At 53.1% G+C, this 20,050-nt stretch overlaps 1 protein-coding gene across 3 annotated transcripts; it reads left to right on the top strand.

Annotated features, from left to right (window-relative positions):
* Window positions 1-3,172: 3,172 nt before the first annotated feature.
* On the top strand, window positions 3,173-12,917 carry SGCA (sarcoglycan alpha). Of its 3 annotated transcripts, XM_065910282.1 has the most exons (11): window positions 3,173-3,377; window positions 3,854-3,912; window positions 4,757-4,879; window positions 4,984-5,138; window positions 5,315-5,387; window positions 5,712-5,910; window positions 6,338-6,500; window positions 7,586-7,794; window positions 7,978-8,004; window positions 12,288-12,480; window positions 12,747-12,917. In XM_065910282.1, the coding sequence occupies exons 2-10, from the start codon at window positions 3,876-3,878 to the stop codon at window positions 12,466-12,468; spliced, it is 1,167 nt and encodes a 388-aa protein (XP_065766354.1). In that variant the 5' UTR covers window positions 3,173-3,377; window positions 3,854-3,875; the 3' UTR covers window positions 12,469-12,480; window positions 12,747-12,917. The 3 variants fall into 3 exon arrangements, 2 of the variants coding, with proteins under 2 accessions (XP_065766354.1, XP_065766353.1); XM_065910281.1 differs by lacking the exon at window positions 3,173-3,377 and having other exon boundaries at window positions 3,632-3,912; XR_010659705.1 differs by lacking the exons at window positions 3,173-3,377; window positions 12,747-12,917 and having other exon boundaries at window positions 3,598-3,912; window positions 7,548-7,794; window positions 12,288-12,400.
* The last annotated feature ends 7,133 nt before the right edge of the window (window positions 12,918-20,050 follow it).

Consider the following 20,050-nt stretch of genomic DNA (forward strand, 5'->3'; position numbering starts at 1 on the left):
CCCACACTCTGTCTCTGGAGTGCGCTTCTCTCTGTGTCTGAATAAATCCACTTCTTACCTGTCACTTTGTCTCTCACTGAATTCTTTCTGCGATGAAACATCAAGAACCCGAGCTTCATTAGGTCCTGAAACCAAGTACCATGGGTTTTGGCTGGGTTTGAGTCCCAGCCATGTGGGTTCAAGTCCAAAGCAGGGTTTGGCTGGGTTGCCTGCAACGCAGGAGCTACAGGAGACACAGTTTCCATCCCTGGGTCAGGAAGATTCCCCTGGAGAAGGGCAAGGCAACCCACTCCAGTGTTCTTGCCTGGAGAATCCCATGGACAGAGGAGCCTATCCTGGGCTACAGGACAGGGGATCTCAAAGAGTTGGATGCAACTGAAGCGACTTAGGACTTGGAAGAGCATACATACACATATTTTCATCCACCCCGCCAGTCTATGCCTTTTAGTTGGTGTGCTTAATCTATTTACATTTAAGGCAATTACCGATAAGTATGATCCTATTACCATTTTCTTAATTGTTTTGGGGTTATTTTCTGTAGGTCTTTTCCTACTCTTGTGTTTCCTGCCTAGAGAAGTTCCTTTAGCATTTGTTGTAAAGCTGATTTGGTGGTGCTGAATTCTTTTAACTTTTGCTTGTCTGGAAAGCTTTTGATTTCTCCATCAAATCTGAAGGAGAGTCTTGCTGGGTAGAGTATTCCTGGTTGTAGTTTCTTCCCTTTCATCACTTTAAATATGTCATGCCATTCCCTTCTGGCTTGCAGAGTTTCTGTTGAGAAATCCGCTGATAGCCTGATGGGAGTTCCCTTGTATGTTATTTATCATTTTTCCTTTGTTGCTTTTAATATTTTGTCTTTAATTTTTGTCAGTTTGATTACTATGTATCTCAGTGTGTTCCTCCTTGGGTTTATCCTTCCTGGGACTCTGTGCTGCCTGGACTTGGTTAACTATTTCCTTTCCTGTGCTTGGGAAGTTTTCAGCTATTATCTCTCTCTCTTTTTTTTTTTTCCCAGCTATTATCTCTTCAAATATTTTCTCAGGTCCTTTCTTTCTCTCTTCTCTTTCTATGATCCCTAAAATGTGAATGCATTTAATGTTGTCCCAGAGGTCTCTTAGGTGGTCTTCATTTCTTTTCATTCTTTTTTCTATATTCTATCCTATGGCAGTGATTTCCACCATTCTGCCCTCCAGGTCATTTATTTGTTCTTCTGCTTCAGTTATTCTGCTATTGATTCCTTCTAGTGTATTATTCATCTCTGTTTGCTTGTTCTTTCCTCCTTCTAAGTCTTTGGCAAACATTTCTTGCATCTTGTCAATCTTTGCTTTCATTCTTTTCCCAAGATCTTGGATCATCTTCTCTATCTTTAGTCTGAATTGTTTTTCTGAAAGGTTGCCTATCCCCACTTCATTTAGTTGTTTTTCTGGGAATTTATCTTGTCCCTTCCTCTAGGTCATAACTTTCTGCTTTTTCATTGTGAGTAACTTTCTGTAACATGGTTTGTTTTAGCTGCTGTGAGACTGTGCTTCTTCTTGTTGCTTCTGTCTGCCCTCTGATGGATGAGACTGAGGCTTGTGTGAGCTTCCTGATGGGAGGGACTAGCAGTGGAAAAACTGCTCTGGTGGGCAGGGCCTTGCCCAGTAAAGCTTTAATCCAATTATCTGCTGATGGGTGGGGTTGCACTCCCTCCCTCTTAGTTGTTTGGCCTGAGGTGACCTAGTTCTCCAGTCTGTGGGCTCTATGGTAGGGTTAATGGCAAGCCCAAGAGGGTTTATGCCCAGAGGGACCATCCAGTGCCCCCGTCCCCGTGGTGAGTCCCTGCCAACCCACGCCTCCGCAGGAGGCCCTCCAACACTTGCAGGTAGTTTTGGTTCAGCCTCCTGTGGGGTCACTGCTCCTCTTCTCTGGGTCTTGGTGCACGCAAAATTTTGTTTGTGCCCTCCAAGACTGGAGTCTGTTTCCCTCAGTCCTCTGAAAGGCCTATAATCAAATCCCACTGGCCCTCAAGGCCAGATCCCTGGGGATTCCCAGTCCCTTTGTCGGATCCCCAGGCTGGGAAACCTGATGTGGGGTTCAGAACCTTCACAGAAGTGCAAGAACTTCTTTGGTATTATTGTTCTCCAATCTGCGGGTCAGCCATCTGGCGGGTATGGGATTTGATTTGATCATGATTATGCCCTTCCTACCATCTTGCTGTGGCTTCTTCTTTGTCTTTGCATGTGAGTTATCTTCTTTTGGGTTCCAGCTTCCTCCTGTCAATGGTTGTTCAACTGCTAGTTGCAATTTTGGTACTCTTGCAGGAGGAGATGAGCGCACGTCCTTCTACTCGCCATCTTGAACCGGATGCATGGCTATGTTTTTAAAAAGTCATTATCTTTCAAAAATTCCTCTTGAAAAATTGACACAGGAAATTAATTGGGAAGCGTATACATAAAATGAGATCGGCTGTGGGTTGATCACGGTTGAAGCTCGGTGATAGATATAAGGAGGTTCATTATATTATTCTGTTTATTTTAGTTTTATTTGAAATTTTCCAAAATAGGTTTAAAGATCTTGTGATTGCTCTCACTACCCCTAGGCCTCAAAGGACAGAGGTGCTGAGTATTATAGCAGCAGATTGCAATCTGGACAGCCCTGAGGTGGGGAGGTCCTCTGTGGGCCAGTGGAGACTTTCAGGGCACTTTCAGCTGGCTCCTGGCCCAGTCCCTGGTTCCCCTGGTTTTGGGAAAAGAGAGAAGGATCAATAAGAAAGGCTGGCCTCAGTGAGCCTGGTGGCACTGGCTTCGGGCAATGCCACCTTAAGACAACTGAGGGTGTTATTGGGTGGCTCTAAAAATAGTAGGAGAAGCCGCAGCCAGGAAGGGAGGGAGTCACATGTTGCCACTGAGGGGTTGAGGCCGGGCAACTAGCCAGGTTCTGGCACCTCTGCCTGCTCCCCCAGAGCTCTCTTTCTGCTGCCTCTTTTCTTCCTCTTGCCCTTCATCTTTGAGAAGGCGGAGAGGTACCAAAGTGACTCTGAAACATACCCTGCCCGGTCTGACAGCCTGAGTGGACACTCATTGTGGAATCTGTGGCTGTCCCGGGACAGGTGGGACGGTCACGTGGGAGAGATGGAAGGGACAAGGACTGGGTGACCTGCCCATTGGTCACCTCCGTCTGCGGGCCAGCACCCTCCCCCTCAGGCTAACCCAGGGAAGATCCCAGATGTCCTTGTCTGGGGCATCAGCTTGGGGGTTCGGTGGCACAGGCCCAGGGATGCAAAGATCATAAGATCCCATTCCATCCACAACGCTGTGTGGTTGGGTTGTGCTCAGCCTGGGGCAGGATGGAGGGCAGAAAGGCTTCAGAGAGGACAGGGGGCCTGCGCTGCGGCTTGAAAAGTGAGTGGAAGTTTGCTGGTAGGATGAGGGCAGAAAGGGAACTCAGGCAGAGGGAACAGCTTACACAGAGGGGTATAGGCAGAGTGAGGTGGGGCAGAAGCCTGCGGTAGTGTGTGTGTGTGTGTGTGGTGGAGGTAGTGAAGAGAGGCGGGGATTCTAGATAGCATGGCCAGGTACGGGCAGGGCCTGCAGGCCATCAGCCGCTGGGGAGCTCAGGGCAATGGGAGTCATTAGGGTTTTAAGAGGGGCATCAAGGCAGTTAAGGTTGGTGATCTAGAAAATACACTCTGGGCCCTGGAAGGGGATGATTGGAGGGATCTTGTCATGTGAAGACCGGGTCTACCCCAGATTTAGTGCCCGCTCTGGGTGGGGATGAGGAGGGCCCTGTTGACTGAATCCGGGCCCAGCTGCTCTGGGACACCTGCCCAGGCCTCTCCCCGCCTCCCCCCCTCTGCTCCTGTCTCTGTCACTCACAGGCAGGGCCAGGCTGGGGCAGCCATGGCAGCAGCGCTAATCTGGATTTTTCTCTTTGTGGGTAAGTTGGGGGTCTTCCTCAGGGGAGAGGCCCAGGTTGAGGGGGTGAGAAGTTCTTCAGGGAAGGGATTGGTCATTGGGGTGAGGCAGGGGCCAGAAGGACTCTGGGGTATAAATTCTACAGTCCGTGGGGCTCTCGGAAACTGGGGCTGGGAGCTGAGGTGTGTGGGGGTGCTGGGAACTCTGAGGGGTGGGGTGTCAGGCTGGGCCTTAACCACACAGGCCCAGAGCACTGGGGCCCTTTAATGAGCTGGCTGGGCTGGCTTCTTTCTGGGTCCAGGCTAAATTTGGCCCTGGGAAGGTGTGAGGGCTGCTGGGGCCGATCCTTTCCCTGGGCCTCCGGGTTCAGGCTTCCCTTTGCTCAGCTCCTAGTGGACTCTGGTGTGGACCCTATTCCCCCTGCATTTGGGGGGAGGCCCTAGAGTGGCTAGCAGCCTCCTCCAAGGGGTCCTTCCCACTCCCTCCCTTCTCCCCTTCCTCTCTAGTCTCCCAGATAGTCAGCTTGGAATTCTTTTCCAACTTCCCTTACACACACACACCCCCCACACCCCTCTCAGTCAGACATTAATCCTTGCCCATTGTGACTCTCACTGGGGGCCTAGAATGAGGAGTGAGGAGCTTCCATGAATCCAAACCAAACTAAGGTCTGGGTCTCGTCACTGAGGACAGAGTACAGCACAGTCAGGGCCCCACCCACCCTTCCTGGGAGCCAGCAAAGCTGTCCCTTTCCTCTTACACATTTCTCTGGTCTCTCAGGGCCACCAAGGACTGGGTGGAAAGGGGACCTGATTCCCCGGCTGGGATTGAGGCTGGGCCGTGGTGTTTGGGGTCGTGGCTCCCCACAGGTCTCCTGGAAGGGTTGGGGCGCATCGAGGCCCAGCAGACCACCCTGCATCCACTTGTGGGCCGCGTCTTTGTACACACCCTGGACCACGAAAGCTTCCCGCACCTTCCTGAGCACGTCTTCCGTGAGAGGGGCCTGAGGGGCACTGGGGTGGGCTGGGGGGTGCCCAGCCCAGGGCTGGGGAAGGCTGCTGTCATGTCTCCAATCCCCTCTCCTTCCCTCCGCCAGCTGTCCCAGCCCCCGTCCCTATCACCTACCACGCCCACCTCCAGGGACACCCAGACCTGCCTCGGTGGCTCCGCTATACCCAGCGCAGCCCCTACCAGCCTGGCTTCCTCTATGGCACCGCCACCCCAGAAGATCGTGGACACCAGGTCATTGAGGTACCAGCAGGGGCCCCAGTTGGCTGTGTCGCATGCAGCAGGGGCCCGGGGTTCACTCATTTACATGAATCACACGCCTCTGATTTGGTGCGCTTGCTCAGCGTTCTCTCACCAGGCCCAGCGGCATCACGTTTCTCTCCTAACCAATCTCTCAGCCCCCCTTCCCCATCCTCCAGGTCACAGCCTACAATCGGGACAGCTTCGACACCACCCAGCAGATGCTGGTGCTATTGATTGGGGACCCAGAAGGTACCACCAGCCCTGTCCCATCCCTCCCCCACCATGCCAGTCTTGGGGGAATCTCCCCTGGAAGGGGTTGTAGAAGCAACTAGTGGGGGGGCAGGGCACCCTGAAAACACTGGAGCTGTGTTCTCGGCTGCTCTGCTGACAGGCGAGTAGTTGAGGCGTGGGTGCCGGGGGAGGGTGTTTGTGGCCTGTGATGTATGAGGTATTAGGCAGAAGGAAGGGATTTGAGGGGCTATGGGGAGGAGCTTAGATGGGAGGAGGCTTGGGAAGGATCCATGCCGGGCTGGGGGTTGGGTACAATCTGAGGTGCCCACCTGGCCCTCCCAGGCCCCCTGCTGCCCTACCAGGCTGAGTTCCTGGTGCGCAGCCATGATGTGGAGGAAGTGCTGCCCTCGACACCTGCCAGCCGTTTCCTCACAGCCTTGGGGGGGCTCTGGGAGCCAGGGGATCTCCAGTTGCTCAACATCACCTCTGCCTTGGACCGTGGGGGCCGAGTCCCCCTTCCTATTGAGGGCCGCAAGGAAGGGTAGGTATGCAGCCCAGGAGGGCTTCCTGGAGGAGGGAGCAGCTTGCCTATTGTCTAGGTGGCGGGCATAGAACATAGGTCTCCCTAACTTCCAAGTGGGGCTTTATCCATTGTCTTGCATGCTCACCATGCCCGTCTTTACCTCCCAGCGTCATGTCACTGTCCAATTCTTCTGGTCACTCCATCTTCCTCTTGCCTTTCCAGGGCCCAAACCCTAGATACCCTGAACTTTGCACTTCCTGGTACCCATAAGACACGAAAGATTTATCCATTAAAGGACATTGCTGGGAGGACAAGGTCCCCAGAAGACTGGGGTGCTCTGTATACTCTCACCATAATCCCAGATCTCAGGATGGCCGTAACCCCCAAATCTCCAGTGCCCAGTGACACCCTCAGTTATCTAACAGTGGTTTCTATCTGGGCCCAGGGTATACATCAAGGTGGGCTCTGCTTCACCCTTCTCCACCTGCCTGAAGATGGTGGCATCCCCCGACAGCCACGCGCGCTGTGCCCAGGGCCAGCCTCCACTACTGTCCTGCTATGACTCCTTGGCACCTCACTTCCGGGTCGACTGGTGCAATGTGTCCTTGGTGAGGAGGGCTCTGGGATTGGGGGGGACATGGCCCCCATCACGGTCTCCTCCATCCTCACCTTCCCATCCCATCTCTGTTACTCCAATTATCGCTACTGTTTCCCAGTCTCTTTCTGTCTGTCTGTCTGTCTGTCTGTCTGTCTGTCTCTCTCTCTCACACACACACACACACACTGTTACTCCAATTATCGCTACTGTTTCCCAGTCTCTCTCTCTCTCTCTCTCTCTCTCTCTCTCACACACACACACACACACACACACACACACACACACAGACACACAGACACACACACACACACACACACACACACACACACACGCAGCCTGATGTTCTACCTTCTCCCACAAGAGGGCACTAGAGTCCATAATCCAGACAAAGGGGACGCCAGCTCCTGGAGCCCCAGCTGTGCCCAACTCAACAGCTCCAACAGTCACCCCCATAGAGTGGTGCCAAGCTTCTTTCCCCACCTAGGGTTTCTGTGTGACAGCTGTTTACTTTACTTTCCTCTAAAGTGTCACTTAGCAAATTATCTTGAAACATGGACTAGATAGCTCACCGCTATGTTATAAACCAAATATGCTCACTTTCTCCTCTTTGGGATACGGAGCTGAGGTGTCTGCGGTCCCTAGAGATCCTGTTCCCAGGGCAAGGAACCCTTCCTGTGACTTGACCAATAGCACAGCCAGAAACTGGTAATCAATATTCTTGAGCACTTGCTATGGGTAAGGCATTATGCAATCCGTGTGTTTTATCCTCACAACCACCCAGGAGACAGGTACCATTAGCATCCCACATTTACAGATGAGGAAATCGAGGCACCTAGAGGCAAATCATCGCAGCACAGAAGTTTTCTGAAACAGGATTCAAACCTGAGGACTGTACTCTGCCCGTTGTATGGTCCTGCCTCTCCTAGAATTTTTTCCTGGTTTCTAGACCGGTGCTCATCCTGGTCAGTTACATGAGCTGGGAGAGGCGAGGCAGGAGGAATCCCTGCCGCTTCCTCGAGGAGAACTCCTGCTCTGTGCCCTGGGGGTCTCTGTCTAGCCATCCACTCCTGGATCAACTCTCGGCTTCCTGAGCAGGTGGACAAGTCAGTGCCAGAGCCTGCAGACGAGGTACCGGCCCCAGGTGATGGGATCCTGGAGCACGACCCGTTCTTCTGCCCACCCACCGAGACCACAGCCCGAGACTTCCTGCCCGACGCCCTCGTCACCCTCCTGGTGCCCCTTCTGGTGGCCCTGCTGCTGACCCTGCTGCTGGCCTATGTCATGTGCTGCCGGCGGGAGGGACGGTGAGTACAGGGGCAGAGGGCAGGGAGGGCACCGAGGCTGGTGCTCGTGGCACATGTGCTGCCTAGGGACCCAGATCCCTCCGAGAGTGGAATCCTCAGCCAGACAAACAGCAGGGGCCCCTTGCGTGGCTGCACCTGGAGGATTGTGTATAATAGCTAATCCTCACCCTTGTTTTTCCACAGGCTAAAGAGAGACCTGGCCACCTCTGAGTGAGTAGGGGAAGTCGGGGGGCTGGGTGGGAGCCCCCCTGGACTATTAAGCTGGACCCTCCAGCCTCCATGGGCAGCAGACAAATCCCAGATAATGGGGCCACACTTGGTCTATGCGCTCCAATCCTGGGCTGACTGGGGGCTGGGTCCCACCTATTCTGGCTTGGCTCTCTCGTTTTCTGGTCTCCATGGAAGAGTCTAATGTGGGACAGGAGAGGGGATCTAGCCAGGCTTTAGGGATCTGCTGCCACCTTCGGGCAAAGGGTTTGAGAAGCAACTTACAAGGCTTCCAGTGTGTGCACCAGCACACACACACACACACACACATACACACACACACACACTTCACTGTGAGTCAGACACTTAGGTTGCAGGCTCTGTTCTGCTGCATAATTACTGTGACCCTTTCTGCGTTGTTTCTTCACCTCCAAGATAATGCGATTGGACTAGCTAATACCCGGATGCTTTCTTCTCCAGCCCTTCCCAAATCTTACCCTTATTTGACCAGGTTTCCCCCACCCCTGGCCTTACCTTTCCTGTGTACCCCCAGACCTCTTCCTCTCCCACTCCCTTCAACCCCAAAGATTCCAGGAGGCAGGTGTGAAATAAGTTAGGCTCCTTTTATTCTCACTGCACTGAGCCTGTGGCGGGCCTGGCACCCCTGCCTGTTTGCCCAACCTTCCTGGTTAACTGCGGCGGCATCTGGCCGCCCTGCGAACACCCCTGATGGGTCGCTTGTGCCCCTGTTTGGAGCCCATGAGCACCCGGCGCTGCCCAGGCCGGCGCTGCCCATGCCGGCGCTGCCCAGACTGCTGCCGCCGCTGCCGCCGCCTCTTGGCCTTGAGCTTAAACTTGGAGGCATGATTCTTGCCCATGAGGAAGGAGCCTGTGGCCCCCTTGCCTGTCACCTGCTTGAGCATGCCCTTGTCCACCAGCCCCTTGAGCACTCGCTTGAAGCGCCAGGCATTGCGGGTCATGTTGTAGCCTCTGGTGGCAACAGCCTTCTTCAGGGCGGCCAGGGACACGCGCTTGCCTGCCCCCTTGTCTGCCACGAACCCCAGGATCACCTTGGATATTCTGGGCTTCCGGTGGGGGTTGGGGCTGGTGCGGGGCTGAGCCTCGCTCTTGCTCGGGAGTCCAGATGAGCTGGCCTGCAGGCCTGCATCCAGGGCAGTGTTGGAGGCCAAGGGCCCAGATGGGGGTGGCAGCGAAGTGTCTTTCTGCATCTCTTCCTGGGGTGGGTGAAGAGAGCTGGGTGCAAGGACCTCCAGGATGGCGGCTGGAAGTCTCTCCTGGGTTGCTTCTTGGTGGGGGAGGTGCGCCCCAGTTCCTGGCTCCCTCAGAGGCTTCCTGTAGGACTCTGGCCCGAGCCTTGCCCTGGGTGGCCAGAAGGAGGACCAAGGATGATCACCGATGCTGGCCTTGGCAGACTGGTGCCTGAGGTGCAGGGGGTGGTAAGGTTATCTCTGTAGTGACCTCAGGGGGACATTGTGAGGCCACCAGAATCCTGTGAGGGTCATAGTGGACCCATTGTTCCCCCTAGGTGGGGCAGATGGGAGATACCAAAGTGTGGGCATCTGACATGCCAGGTAGCCTGGAAAGAAGGGCTGTGGCTGAGTGAGTCAGGCAGATGGACCCATGTGGTGTGTATATGCTCACCAGCTGATTTTAGAGTGACCAAGACCCCAGTTTTAAACCCACCATTTTGACCCCACCATCTCAATTCATTAGGTTGAAGAACACCAAACTTTAGAATCAGTACTATACCTACATTTCTGAATTTTTATGGGGAATAAATTTCCCAGCGTGAACAGAAATGTAATTCTTTGATCTATCTAACTCAATTTAATTCCTTGATCAACTTTTTTTTTTAACAAAGTAATAAAACGGATTTCCTTCTTTTCTGTTTTCATGTTTATTTGGTAGAATTTTTTCCCTATTGGGATCAGTGATTTTCTATGTAAGTTTTGGGTTTTCCTTATTTTTTTTTGGCCTGTGCCAAATTTGACCAATTCTATCTTCTGCCATTGAGAATAGTCTCTTCTGACCAGTTACTTTCCACCATGTCCAGCTTTCCTGTGTCAGTTTTCTAGCTCTGCTGGTGTCAGGAAAACAGGCTTCCTCCATCAATTTTGAGTCAGTAACCAGTTTTACCATGTGTGTGTGATATTAGCCCTTGCTGGTGTGGATTTTGTGTTGATTTATTTCTACAAAGTCCAATTTTCTTTTCTTTATTCATTTTTTCTTTTTGCTTGTTCGAGGAAATTGAAATTATCCAAAATAGTGAACCTGCTGTCTGTTTTTTACCTGCATCAGATTTTATTGGTCAGAACATCCTCCAGCCCAACAGCCCTCTCCTGTGAGCTGTGCGCCAGAGGCAGGGCTCAAGGGGCTGTGTGTGTGTGTGTGTGTGTGTGTGTGTGTGTGTGTGTGTGTGTGTGTGTGTGTGAATGCCTGCCTGTTCATTTCTTCTGCCCAAGTGCTGGTGTGGAAAGATTGTGGGGGAGGGCAAGGTGGCTCTGACTTCTGCTCCTGCTCTGGAAAACATATCCCTGGACCATTTTTCCACCTGTGTGTGTTGCCAGAGTAATGAGACCCAGATGTGGGGTTAGGGGTGGGGAGGGGGCCCATCGACCAAGGCCTCCCCCCACCCGAGATCATTACCTGCCTGGCTGCCTCCACTTCCATACTCTTCTTGCTCCCTTCCCGTCTCAGCCTCCCTTCGCCTGGGAATGGAAAATTGTGTTTTGGACAACTCTGCTTGCCAAATTCCAGACTCAATAGCTCATTTTGACCCTCCTCTCGCCTTAAGAGGGTGGCTCCACCTCCTTCCGCTGGCCAGAAAGTGCTTGGTTCTATTCTTTCTGGGGAGGAGGTGGCCCATTCAGCAGGAAGCTAGAATATCTTTCCTTTAGTCTTATCTCTCAGACTCCAGCCGGAGTCTTTGTCCACTACTTGAGATGAGGATATAGATGGGAATCATTTCCCCCTCCTGGATTTGATCAGTAATCCAGTGGTAAGAAGGATGGCTTCCACCCTGACTGGGGCCACCGCCCCTTTAAGAAAACCAGTTCTTATTGTCTGTCTAACCCAGCAACCAGGGAGTCTGTGAAAAGCCCACGAGTGTGGGTGGGTTCATGCCAAAGGGCTTGGAAATGTCCTTCTACTGAAGGCCAAGTTCATCAGTGGACCTACTATAATAATACCAGTGATAATAATAGCAACAGAAGACTCCCTATAATAATAGCTATCTTTGGCTGCATGCTGACCAGTAGATGTAAATGTTTTTCTTGCATTAATTCATTTAATTCATACAACAGCTTTATTACAGTTGAGGAAATGGTGGCAGAGAGGTCAAATAACTCACACAGGGTAGCACAACCAGTAAGCAGAGGAACTCACATTCAGGCCCAAAGCAAGTCCTCATGCTTAACCACTGTGCTACCCTATTTCTCAAAATGAATTAAAGTTGCTTCTGGACAGCAGAAAACAAGCCCAAGAGAATGTCAGATGAGAAGGCACAGCCTTCCTAGAGGAAACTGGATCTAGAGCTCAGGAGGGACTTGCTAATGGGTGTGGCGTTCAGTTCATTCAGCCCCTCCTAGGGTTTCTGGCCGGGTGAGGGTGGAGCCTGGTTCCAGCCTCAAGGAGACAGGTCTGAAATGCAAACAGGAAGTAAGACTTAGCGTCTGAGCTAAGCAATGCTGGGGGCAGTGTGGGGCAGGGTGGGAGAGGGTCAAGGTTTGAGGATCCGAAACAGAAGCAGTTAAAGTCCGCCAGGAAAAGAGCTTGGGCAAAAGCTAGGAAAAGGTGGAGGAGGTAGGTTTGCCAGACTAAAATGAGGATGATAGGAAGGGAGAGAGTATTAGAAATGGAAACTGATTGCTGGAAAGGATCCAGGGGATCATCAGAATATAAAAACCATACAGAGCCTAGCAAACAGTGGCCTCTGATTATACATGCCACTGTGGGTATCTATTCATGACTTGGTATCTCAGGCACTCACCATGTGCCAAGCAATTTTCTAAACACCCAACCTGTATTTTCTCATTTAAACTCCATAGCAATCCTAGGAAGTAGGTTCTTTCATTATCCTCGTTTTACAGTTGAGGAAACTGAAGCACAGAGTGGTTAAGCAACTTGCAAAGGATACGCAGGTTTGAACCCAGGATCTCTGCACCCAGAGCTTATGCCTCATTCCCTGGATACTGAGCTGGCACTGAAGAATTTCCTGTTTGTCCTCCTCCACCTATCGTGTATGTGTCCCCCTCCTGTGCCCCTAGCATCCAGATGGTTCACCATTGCACCATCCGTGGGAACACAGAGGAGCTGCGACAGATGGCATCTAGCCGAGAGGTGCCCAGGCCACTCTCTACCCTGCCTATGTTCAATGTGCGCACAGGCGAGCGGCTGCCCCCGCAAGTGGACAACGCTCAGGTGCCCCTCATATTGGACCAGCACTGAGGGCCGGCCCAGGTGGGTCCAGCTGGGCAGGGCCAGCCTCTTTCTGGGAATAATGTGGCTTCCATCTCAAGGCTGTCATGGGGGGTTGGGGAATGGGAAGGGGCACACAGACCTGTCTGCCCCCCAGGGTAGCGGTGGGAAGGTGTTCAGCAGTGCCAGGGGTGTGGCCCCAGTGCCAAGCACTCACAGTCCGAGGGTCAGGGTGGGGAAAGCGGGAGAATTGGGGCCTGGTTCTCACGAACTCCCACTCTCTCTTCTCTTTGCTGCTCCCGTTCCAGCCCTGGCCTTGTCCTCCCTTCTCTCCCCACTCACAGAGCAGCCATGACCATGACCACATCCTTCCTCCTGACTCCAGTTCTTGGCCCTCTGGACCCCAAGCTTGGAGGATGGCGTGGGGTGAGGGTGTCTGGGATCAGTACCCCCAGAATAAATACCTGCCGCTCTGCTCATCGATTGCTGTGCTTTTGTCTCAGAAGCCTCCTTCCCAGCCCTCGCTGCTTCTGTTTCCCTTTCTGCCTTGTGGACGCCCTCAGAGGTAGCCTGGGGCTGCCGCCTGACCTCAGGACTCTTGGCATTTTTACATTTCTCAACTTCTCTGTAAGTAAGAGGGAAGGACCTGCATATGCAGCCTTGATATTGATCCTCACCTGAACCCAATAGTGAGGGACAATTGGATCATTATCCCCATTTAACAGACAGAGAGAGAGAGTGTGTGACTTACCCAAGGTCACAGAGCAGGCAAGTGACGGAGCTTGGATTCAGATCTGTTGTGTCCACCTCTACCCTGCCTTTTGGAGGGCTGAGAGGATCTGGAAGCAGGAGATCTGGGCTCTTACCCATTCAGATCTCCTGGAGGGAGGCCCCTTTGTAAGTCATAACCTAGATATGGAGAGGGGGTTAGGGTGCAGGATTCTTAATGCCCTGGATCAGTGCCCCCTCTCGGTGGGCTGCTCGGGGACAGGGTCGAGGTCCACAGAACACTGCACAGCCTGGAGCCCTTGAGCCTGATGTCACCAGCTTAGCTTGGTCCCCGTGTGAGCCCTGGAGAGCACTGATCAGGAAGCAGCCACAGCTTGTTCTTCCCAGGTGGCTGCAAGCAAAGCAGGCCAGGTCCGCTCCTGCCCTGCCACCAGAGCCACCCCCAGTCTCACATCTGAAGCCCCCTTGGGAGAGCAGGCCGGAGATGGCCTCGGAGGGGACCCGTTAAAGAGGGGGAGGGAGGAGCAGGGTCTTTTGGCTCAGGGCCCTGGCCAAGGGGGCAACTCTGAGACAACCCAGACAAGGGGAAGCTCTGCCACTCTGAGGCCTCTACACCCCTTTCTGAGCTCCTCACACTAGGCCTGAGCCCCATCCACTATCCTGGAGCTGATGCTCAATCACCCCTTCTCTGTGTGTGTGTATGTGTGTGTATGTATGTATGTATGTGCGTTATGTGTGTGTAATATATGTGTTATGTGTATTGTATGTATGTATATGTATGTTTGTGTTATGTGTGTGTTATGTGTGTATTGTATGTGTGTATATATGTATATGTGTGTTATGTATGTGTAATATATGTGTGTTATATGTTTGTGTGTGTATGTGTGTTATATATGTGTGTGTTATGTGTGTGTTGTATGTATGTGTGTGTGTATGTATGTGTGTGTGCATGTGTTATGTGTGTGTGTATTGTGTGTGTGTGTGTGTGTGTGTGTGTGTGTGTGTGTGTGTAGGGGGCAGGTGGGGGGGACACACGGGACTCCTCTCACCTGGAGGCGCCCCAGCCTGGGGCTGAGGGGAAGCGGAACCAGCTGAGGCAGCCCCCAGTCTAATAGTGGTGCCCCCAGGGCCACCGAGGAGGGCTGAGTTTCTGAACACTGCATCCCACTTTTCAGGAATGTATAGGCAAAGGGGTCCTGGGGGCCCCAAGTTGCTCCTGGACTCCCCTCCCCTTCCTCTCACTTCCCAGAATCCCCACCTTGAAAAATATCCTGAATTCATTCACTTCTCACAGCTTCCACAGTGACTTTCCCAGGCCAGCTCCAGGATCTGGAGCTCCAGGAACCCCACAGCAGCCTCCCTGTAGCCTCCCTGCCTCCTCCCTGCCCCTTCTGTCTTACCTCCAGTACGTCAGGCCAGTTCTTTAAAAGGAAACATCAAGGAGTCTCGCCCCTCTGCTGTCCACTCTCCATCGCCTTCCCGTGACAGCAGAGGGAAAACCCAAAGTCTTGGCCAGGCTTAGAGACCCCATGTATGCTTCTGACCTCATCATCCTAGCTCCCCATGCTTGCCTGCTCCAGCCACACTGCCTCCTAACACACCCGTTTCAGTGCCCCAGCCCCTGCTCTTCCCTCTGTTGGGAGCCCCAGTCTCCTATGTCCACAAAACTTCCCCTTAGTGCAGTCGTTCTGGCCTCTGGGCAAATGGCAGGTCTCTAGAGAGGCCTTTCCCCTGCTCAGAGAGCGCTCTCCACCATAGGATGTGCCCTGTATGAGCACCTTGTTGGGATGGGCTTTGGCCCTGGGCTAAGCTCCAGGAGGGCAAGATTCTGTGCTCCCCCAGGGACAGTGCCTACACACAGCGCGCGCCCAGGAAAGTCATGTGAAAGAATGTGTGAAGGGAAGCCATCAGGTCCGGGATGCTCAGAGTTCTTGAGTAGGTTGCTCCTCTCTGGGCAAAGAGGGTGAGGTGAGCAAGGCCACTGCTAGAGCTTTTACCACTATCTTGTGGTTGCCCCACTTCCCTGCTGGCCACCCCACACCCACTGGTTAGTTAATCCCAGAAGCATCCATGGAGGCAGGAAGAGGCTCCAAGCCTCTTGAATATATGTGCTCAATAAACTCAAGGGCTCTTTAGGTAACAACCCCCAATCACACGGACTCTGACTTTTCCATTCGCAATTTCCTCCTTTCCCCGGGGGCCCCTCATCTGGCTGAAACCCGGAGCTGCACAGAATCTGCTCAGATTGGAGGCTCTGCGCAGTCAGCCTGCGGTCTGGGATGGTTCTTCCCCGCTCCCTGTCCGCCCCCCACCCCTGTGAGGAGGAGGCTGCCCTCTCACCCTGGACCCATGCGCTTTTCCTGTTCCGCCTGGATGGGAGAGTCTGAGACCAGCCCCACACTTCCCTCTGCCTTGGGATCTTGGCAGTGCCTCCCTCCCAGCTCAGCTACCAGGAGCACACGGGATCCTGGCTGCTGGCCGAGGAGGAAGTGGCCCAGACACGACCAGGGGGATGGCGTGACTGCAGAGGACAGCGAGCTATGCCTGGACGCAGATGCACGCGAGCCCCACTGCCCTGGCACTCAGCACCCCTTTACATATGCTCGGAGGGGCAAGATTCCACCTGGCAGTCACGCCTCAGTCCCTCACCACCAAGGACAAATAGCTGCTCCTCCCTGAGATTCTATCTCACTCCCTCCCTCGTTTCCTCTAGCTCCATACCCACACTGCCCACAGGACTCCATGTCTCCACCTTCACCCCAAACACAGCTCTCACGTATGACCTGACTCTAGACGGTTCCTCACCACCTCTCAAACTGGTGAGGACCCTCTGCCAGCTCTAAGGACCCAGGAACACCTAAGCTGGCCTCAGCCCCTGCACACACACTTCTTCCTTATTCTGGAGACATGTTCATATCTACACATGCACACTCACACCTACGCCCATTTTATAGCGACTCCCTTGGTGTATCTGCTGGGATTTGGAGCCAGAGTGAGCAGGGTTCCCATCACGGCTCAGTTTACTCACAGACATTAATTATAACTGTCCTGGGGGCTTTTGTGAGAGTTTGGGAGAACTAGGCAAGTGCCTGGCATCTGGCAGTTCCCAAGAATGAAAACTTTATTACATACAAGTACTCCCATGATCACCCCAGAACCAGAGGTCTATGAGGTCTCCTTGTCCCCTAAGATCTGAAATGGCTCAATTTCCATTCTACGAAGAGCTCAAGCTGTGAATTGGGGAGGAGCCTGAAACTAGCCTGCTCCTAGGCTCTGGCTTGCTGTCTGGTCCAATCCTGCGCTGTCTGCTCACGCAGCTGCTGGCCACCTGTGCAACTGAACACTTGAAATGTGGCTTCCAAACGGAGATGTGCTGCAGATGGACTCATGAAATGATAATATTTGGGGATATACTGGGTTAAATAAAATATCTTATTAAAATTAACATTCCCTGTTTCTTTTTATATGTTTAATACGGCTGCTAGAAAATGAAAAATTACACGTGTGGCTCACTTTTTACTTGTATTGGGCAGTGCTGGTTTCACGGTTCTACCTGTATCTCAAGTCCAGATTGACCCAAACCGGAACTCACCCGCTTTCCAGAACACCTGCTCCCTCCAGGCCTCTGCGTGCATCAGTTTTCAGTTTTCGGAAGCCTTGAGGAGAGGGAGCAGTTTGCCTCACGGCAGTGAAATCACCTAGCATTGAATATGTGGTGGTGTTCTTGTTCTAAAACGTGCTCTGGTCTCCACCCTACCCCATCTTCCTTTCCTCCACTGCTGTCTTATGCAGAGAAAACCCCAGTCTCTCCATCACCCATGTGCACTGGACTCACCTCCCTCCAGGCTTTGCCACGCACGTCCCCTGCAAAGCACTGGATTCTCCGTGAGTGTAAGGGCCTGATCATCCTCTGTGATGAAAGCCTTCCTTCTTTCAGGGTTTTGCCTCCTGGTCCACAGACATCTCTCAGCCCTCATACCTGGAAGGGGATGCAGAGACAGCTGCTCACCTGCACTAAAACCTCAGCAGCCCTGGACTTCTGGATGGTGGCCTCCCTGCCCCCAGCTTCTCCTCATTCCCCCCACACTCCTCCCTGCTCTATCATCTCCCTTTCATCCTCATCACACAGACAAACTCTCCTATGCCCTCTGTCATGTCTGTGCACACATGCCCCATGTATGCAGAACCCCCCCCCCCACTGTCCCTCACACACCCACACTGGTGCAGGATCCCTTAGAACATCGAAGCATTTGGTCCTAGGTGAGTGGGTACTTTCTCATTTACCCAGGGATGACTGTGGGAACCCACCTCACTCCCTGTCCTCCTGTGGGTGGTCTTGCTTTCAGAGCCCCATGCTTGCTCCAGCAGCCCCGCGATCAGCTCCACGTGGCCCTGTGGGTGCCTGGCCTGAGGCTCCCATGCTCAGCCCGGAAGTCCTTCTCAACATCACCCAGCTCTGTCTTGAGGCACCTGGGGAGCTGAGAGTTAAAGAGCCAGGGAAAAAAGAGGGAAAATCCGCCATGTTTCAGTTATAGAAAGTCCTGCCAGGAGATGGGTTCGAGCCACGAAAAGGTCCAAGGATTCTGAGAGAAAGCAAAAAGTGAAAAATCCAAAGGTAACCTCCTCTCTTTCTAGAATCTTCGGTCTAGATTTGATTGAAAAATCAGTTGCAGAAACATGACCCATTCCCTCACCGAAAAGCAAAAGTGAGTCCACGGAGCAGCAGGCGGAAAGGGCCGCGGTGCCTCCACGCGTGCGGGCAGCAGGTCTCGGGGAGCAGCTCCGAACAGCTGTATTTAGGCAGCTGTGATGTCAGCAGCGAGGAGGGCTTGAATTTGGAAAGTAGCACAATGGCCCCTTTGTCCCCCTCCCCGCCTGTCCGGCGCGCACACTGGAACCACAGTCTGGCTCCAACGCACGTGACACCGTCAGGACTGCACAGCGGGGCTCTGTCACCACCACAGCCCTGACCAGCGCGGGTGTGACCTCGCACGCCCTCACGCATGCATGTGCACATTGCAAGCACACACACGTGCCCACGTGTAGATCCGCGCACATGTAGTGAGAGGCATGGTCCCCCCGGTTTGTGTAGAACTGTGTTGCTCAGCTCAGTAGCCACCAGCCATAGGTAGCTATTAAAGTTAATCACAATAAAATGAAAAATGAAATAAAATAAAATAAATAAAATGAAAAAGGAGTCCTTCGGCAGCATGTCCTCATATTTAAGCGCTCCACAGCCACAGAGGCTAGCGGGTACCACATTGGTAGACAGAGAGCGTGTTTCTCATTCCAGCAAGCCCAGGCCTAGAACCTCTCATTGCTAGTTGCTTGCACGTGGATCTGTATGTGCTCTTCCTCTCACACTTGCTCACTCTTATTGGCAGTGATGCTCACACGACACACGCTCTCCTAAAAAGGCCGCCTCTCGAGCTCACCTTCTCTTTCTTTAGTCTCCCTGGCAACTAGGCCCGGACCTGCGCCCAGCATTGCAGGACCTGGCCTCCAGCCTGCCTTGGCCAGCTCCCCTTGACCTGGAAAGAATAACAGGGTTAGAACAGTACGGCATGACAGTGGCAGCAAGTCTGGTCTGAGGCTGAGCTGAATTCCGCAGACATGGAGAGCTTTGGAAGCTCCAGTCAAACTCAGCTTGAGTTGGGGAGGAGAATGAGGGGACAATGAGACATTTGAAATATAAGAAAGATCTAGAAGTTAAGAAGCGTGGTGCAATTGCTGGTGTGACAAGTGTCACACAAGCAGGGGAGGAGACAGTGAGAAGGAACAGGTGGGTAGTGATCAGGTAAAGCCTTGGATGCCAGGCTTGGGTAGATTCTGGATCCCCTGTGGGGGGCAGATGGAGATGGGACCAAGACGGCCAAGGGCGCCAAGGAGCAGGAGGTCCAGGTGGATAGGTTGCTGAGGCTGGTGTCGGGTCTGCATCACTAATCATTCACTGGATTGATCAGAGGATCATTGGGTAACTTGAGGTAATTTGCATATTGAATAAACCTTTGTTCAAAGCCACAATCTTTTGTCCTCTTTAAGCTAATTCTAGTACTCCACTACCCTGAAGGTGAGAGAAGTGCTAATGATGAATTATTAAAGGCCATAGTTAACAGCCATGACTATTTAATGACAGCCAAGGCAGACAATGGACTCTGAGGACTTGTCCACCTCTCTGTGGACCTGAAGGAGGGATGTGGGCCTTTCCTGCCCAAAGGTTTATGCCCTAAGACCTTGCAGGGGGCAGGGGTAGGGGGGTTTGCGGGACAGGGTCGCTGTCAACGTCTCCCCATCTCTAGGTCTCTGGGCGCCTGGTCTGCGTCAGAGCTCTGACTCCCTGGATCTGCTGTGTCCCCACAGACGCACACTGCTGTCCCTCTTCCCTGAGATTGGGGATCTGGCCAGTCACCTTCCCGGTGGGGGCCTCGGGCTCTCAGGCCAGCAGGAGGGGCAGGCAGAGGGTGAGGAAAGGGGAAGGAGGGGAGAAGAAGGTGGAAGAGGAAGCAAGAATTTCTAAAAATGAGAAAGAACGAGCAGGAGGCAGGAGCTGGTCAAGGTGAACTTCCCAGGCCAGGGGCCAAGTTCTGGGGACTTAGAAGACTAAGAGAGATCTAGGACCTGCCCAGCTGGTCAGGAAGGCCTATTGCCTTCTGGTAGCTCTGGGAAAGGACCTGGGCTGCAGCTCTCCAAGGCCCAGGGTTCTCCCCTTTCCTCCCGGGGAACCCAGAGGAAGGAGCAGGAGGCACTCCTTCCTTTAGGTGTCCTCTGGCCCTCAGGGCAGCCTCAACAACCCCTTCTCATTCAGTACTGCGGGATGCTCCCTTGGAGGAGCTCAGAGAGAGCAAGGAGGGAGAAGAGGCCAGATGACTCTCTGCGTTTGCCC

The sequence above is a fragment of the Muntiacus reevesi genome, chromosome 18, assembly GCF_963930625.1.
Source record: "Muntiacus reevesi chromosome 18, mMunRee1.1, whole genome shotgun sequence".
NCBI lineage: Eukaryota > Metazoa > Chordata > Mammalia > Artiodactyla > Cervidae > Muntiacus > Muntiacus reevesi.